The sequence below is a fragment of the Oxyura jamaicensis genome, assembly GCF_011077185.1.
Source record: "Oxyura jamaicensis isolate SHBP4307 breed ruddy duck chromosome 2 unlocalized genomic scaffold, BPBGC_Ojam_1.0 oxy2_random_OJ99075, whole genome shotgun sequence".
In the NCBI taxonomy this organism is placed as follows: domain Eukaryota; kingdom Metazoa; phylum Chordata; class Aves; order Anseriformes; family Anatidae; genus Oxyura; species Oxyura jamaicensis.
The window spans coordinates 8,338-12,946 of record NW_023303568.1 but is presented as its reverse complement, the minus strand read 5'-3'; the positions used below and the strand labels follow the sequence as shown (position 1 = coordinate 12,946).

Genomic DNA, 4,609 nt, shown 5'->3' with positions numbered 1-4,609 from the left:
GGCCTGAGGACCGAGCCTGCTTCCTTTGAAGGCTTGCACATACACTCAATTAAAGAGAAAATTGCTCCCTGCTCACATCATCTCATGCTTCTGTTCTGCAGCAAGACAGCAAGCCTGTGCAAATGATGATTCAGAACAGCACGTTTAAGGTGGCCACGGTGGCTGCGGAGAAAATGAAGATCCTGGAGCTTCCGTATGCCAGCGGAGAGCTGAGCATGTTGGTGCTGTTGCCTGATGAGGTTTCTGGCCTGGAGCAGGTATGGCCCTGGCAGGGGAAGCACAGGAGATATCAGTGCAGGGGCACCTGGCTGCCATCAGAGCTTGTGCTGTCCCCTTACACCATGAGGGAAGCACACCAGCTGCCCAGGTGCTAGCAGGTGCTCAGGTAGAAACTGGCCTCTTAGGAGGGCCTGGCACTCAGTCTGAAAGAACAAAGAGCATAGCTAACAAAACAAAGGTAAAAGAGTGTAGCTCAGTTGTAGCCTTGCAGAAAGTGATGTATGTATGGGCAGATTTTTTTTCATTGAGAGGCAGTTTCACCCATCCCCCTGTATAAACTGTTGAGTATATGTTATTAGAACTGATGAGGTTCAGGAATCCCTTATGATTTATTTGAAAAATCCTCATCACACATTATAAATAAGATGCTCTCAGAACACTTTAGAAGTGTGCTTGTTTGTTTGGTACTATCAACTGTGCATAAATTTTCACGGCATTTTTTGCAAACTTTCTCACAAGCTGACTGCTGTGTTGTGCCACCTCAGACACAAATTTAGTTGTACAGTAGGGAATGTGTCAGATGTGTAAGGAACTGAAAAAGGAGCGGTGACACAGGTAGTATTAGATAAGCAAATGATAAACTAGAAGGGTGTTGATATTCTTGATTAAAATGAATGGTGGGAATGATACTCTTGATTAAAACGAATGGTGGCATTGTCATCCCAGGTATTTTATTCGCTACCTCTCTTTACAGATTGAGAACAAAATCAGCTTTGAAAAACTCACACAGTGGACCAGTCCCAGTGTGATGGAAAGGAAGGTAGTGAAAGTGTATCTCCCTCGCATGAAGATTGAAGAAAAATATAACCTCACATCTGTCTTAGTGGCCTTGGGAATGACTGACCTGTTCAGCCCTTCAGCCAATCTGTCTGCTATCTCTTCTGCAGAGAACCTGAAGATGTCTCAGGCTGTGCATGGGGCATACATGGAAGTCAATGAAGCGGGCACAGAGGTGGTAGGCTCAACAGGGGTGATGGGAGACATCAAGGATTCCTCTGAGTTTGAAGAGTTTAGGGCTGACCACCCATTCCTCTTCTTGATCAAACACAACCCAACCAACAGCATTGTCTACTTTGGTAGATATTGTTCCCCCTAAAAAGATAAAGAGCTGGAAATAACACATGCCTTTCCCTCAGAAAGAAAATCCCTTTACTGTAGTGTTGTAGAGTAATCTTATCTCTTCAGTATTTTCTACAGCTGGAAAGCCTGTTTTGGAAGCTTCTGTAGCAAAGACATACCTTCAGGTGAGGAAACAGCACCAAGCATGGTTACTACTTCTTTTCTCATACTGGTTATAGAATGGCTTGAGCTGAGCAAAGGCTGAACCAAAGAGAAGGTGAGAATGAAAGCACTCATCAGCCAGGAAAGGGCCAAGTGATTTTCACTTAAGGAACAAATTGCAGGCATGACCCCGAGTCACTGGGAACCTATCACATAGAAGGCCATTGGCTGTGGTCATCCCAATCCCCAGCAGGATCCTGCTGACAAACCCGTGTTGCCACTCCTGAAATGTGAGCTTTGAGATCTCCAGTCTCGAGGAGATGCTTGTGGAAAAGTTTCTAGTGTGCAGGTTATTGACTGGTGGCTATGTAAATTTTAAGTTTATTTACTTAGCTATTGGGAAACGTTGTACACGTTCACTGTCACCAGAGTTGCCCTCTCACCATGAGTTCCTCATGTAATTTTGAATTCCTTGAAGAGTTTATCCAATGTCATAAAGAGTCTGCCTTCTGCTCCAGAGAAGGGAACTAGATCTAATTTTGTGTAGGTGCAGTTATGCCTTTTCACGGAGTGTAGATTCAAAGCCTGAACCATGGAGATCCAAGTAATAATCCAGAATTTAGTGAGAACCACTAGGCAAAAGAAGTGTCTGAATTTTTGTTTAAAACTTTGGAAGACACTTCAAATTTGAGAAAATCGTGGTTTGTCTGTTTGTGTATGTTTTTGTAAAATCCTGCAGATGCTGTAAAAGAATCTGATTTCTTTGTGGGAGTCATGTGAAAGAAAACATGTTTCAAAATTATCCCTGTCTCTGTTGAGTTTTCCTAGCTAGTAATCTTCACTTATTCCCTGGAAAGCCCTCGGGTGGAGTTCAAAACTGGAGCACAAAAGTCTTACATGAACGTAGCTAGGCTTCTATGTTCCTGTGATCCCATCTTCTAAGAAACATATGAGAATCCTAATATTTTCTGTCGTTTCTTCCCGTGTGCAAATTGCCATCTGCAAATCTGCAAATATGGATCTATTGGTTCAATATTATGTTTTCATTCTAATCACATATTTTTGATTTTGATGCATAGAATTGATTTTGTTTTTGTTAACATAATAAAAGAGAACTATGAATGTTTGTCGTGTGAATGATATTAACTTTATGAATGACACACTGGAAAATATCATTACATTTGAACAGCTGTGAGTAAAATGTGATTTACTACAAAATTATATTTTGAGAATGAATAAAGCATATAGATCTGAAGCTTCCTATGTATTTATGATGATTTTTTTCGGAGTTCTGATCTTCAAGTAGAACTCCATGAGTTTTATTCCTGAGTTTATAACCTGAGTTTTATTCCTCTCTGTATTTCAGATTAACAAGAAATAGCACAATGGAATCCTAATTTATTCGTGTTTATTTTTCTATACAATTCCAACAGGTACTAAAGAAGCTCTGACAATTTCTCTGGAAAATATTTCAAGGAACAACTATTCCAGCAGTTCTGCCCTTTTAAATGATGAAATCATCTGAAAAACAATGGCCAGATTCAAGGCCAGGTTAGATGGGGCTTTGAGTAACTTGGTGTAGTGGAAGGTGGGTTGGAATTAAGTGATCTTTGAGGTCCCTTCCAACCTAAACCATTTCATGATTCTATGATATAACTTGAAAGGCATAAGAAAGATTAAATAGGTTGAAAACTATTAGGCAAAGCATTTCCCTATCTGGAGTCTTGAGCAGAGGAACTCTTCTGTTAATATGGGTTATTTCCACATTACCATCACCACATTAGTGGGGTGTGATAAAAGCAGATCTGTAGAAAAAAACAGCTGTTGCTACATTATTTGAATATTATCAGAATATGTGTGATACAGACCCATCTGTTTTTCAGTGGTAAAAACAAATATTTTACCAATTAAGCTTTATTTTTTGTTCTTTAGAAGTGGAAGCAGTGATACGAGCAGTTGCAAGAGGAGAGAAATTTCAACATCTCAATGTTTACCATAAGCATTTACCTTTTTCATCTTTTATAGCCAGATGCAGTTGATCCAGTCTTCTCAATGTAAAAGCCAATATACGTAAACAATACGAGCACTGATGAGGATTATATTTGCAAGTTAGCCTTTCCATGATTATTAAACTGGAAAGTGCTTGAAATGCAAAGATATGCCTCAGTGACCAGCACCATTTCCTGAACAACAGCAAAGGTCAAAATGAAGAAATCAGAAAAAAGTAAAGATTGCTTGCTTACAAGCAAGTACAAAGCTTCCCCTTTCTCAAGAAGGCAAACAGAGGACAGGAAAGAGTGTAAATTCAGCAACTGCAACAAAATACTTATGGCTGGGCCCTGGCCCAGGCCATCACTGACCATGTAGGAGGCACATATTTAAAGGGCACATATTTAAAGGTCAGGCTAAAAGTGTTCCTCATGAAAGGGGGTGGCAGGCCTGATGGGTGGGAAGATGAATGCCTGCTGTGGCCTCCAAGCTCTACAGAGCTCTGGTGAGATCTGGGAGAAGCAGCCCTTCCTGTGCCCCAGAGAGACTGGTGCTGTGATTAAGCTGTTTTACCTTGCCTGCTGAGCAGAGTGCAGGTGTTCCAGGAGCACTGAGGGACCCTGTGCCTTGCTGGAGCACCTCTGTGCTTTAGCCTGGCACGTTTCGATTCCCAGGCCTGCTTGTGGCTCTCATGCCAATAGGCACTTAGGAGTTTTTTTTTTTTTTTTTTTTTTTTTTTTTTTTTTTTAAAAAAAAAAAGGCTGAAATGTTAACAGTATTAGAATGCTTCAAAAGTTTTAACTAAAAAAAAATATCTTGAAAACCTACCTGATGCTATTGGAATTTTTGCCATAGTGCCTGCTAAAATACCAGGCTACTGGCATTTTTGTTTTCTGAAGAATTAAGACCCTGCTTCTCTGTGGAACTGCTGTGCAGCACCTGACAGAAGGGTTGGCAGGTAAGACACAGAGAGTGATACGAGGTATGGTATTTCAAGCTGTGCCTATTCCCACTTGCTGGTTCACTGGATACCACTGAGAAAGTTCGGCTCCATCTTCTTTACCCGCATCAATCAGACATTTATACAGATGGGTAAAATCCCTTCTGTGCCTTCTTCTTC

At 40.9% G+C, this 4,609-nt stretch overlaps 1 protein-coding gene across 1 annotated transcript; it reads left to right on the top strand.

Annotated features, from left to right (window-relative positions):
* Positions 1 to 101: 101 nt before the first annotated feature.
* LOC118157047 (ovalbumin-related protein X-like) lies at positions 102 to 2,214 on the top strand (the record flags this gene model as incomplete). Its single annotated transcript, XM_035311304.1, has 2 exons — positions 102 to 257; positions 974 to 2,214. Coding segments are annotated over 2 exons (558 nt in total), but the record flags the coding sequence as incomplete, so codon positions are not given.
* Positions 2,215 to 4,609: the final 2,395 nt, after the last annotated feature.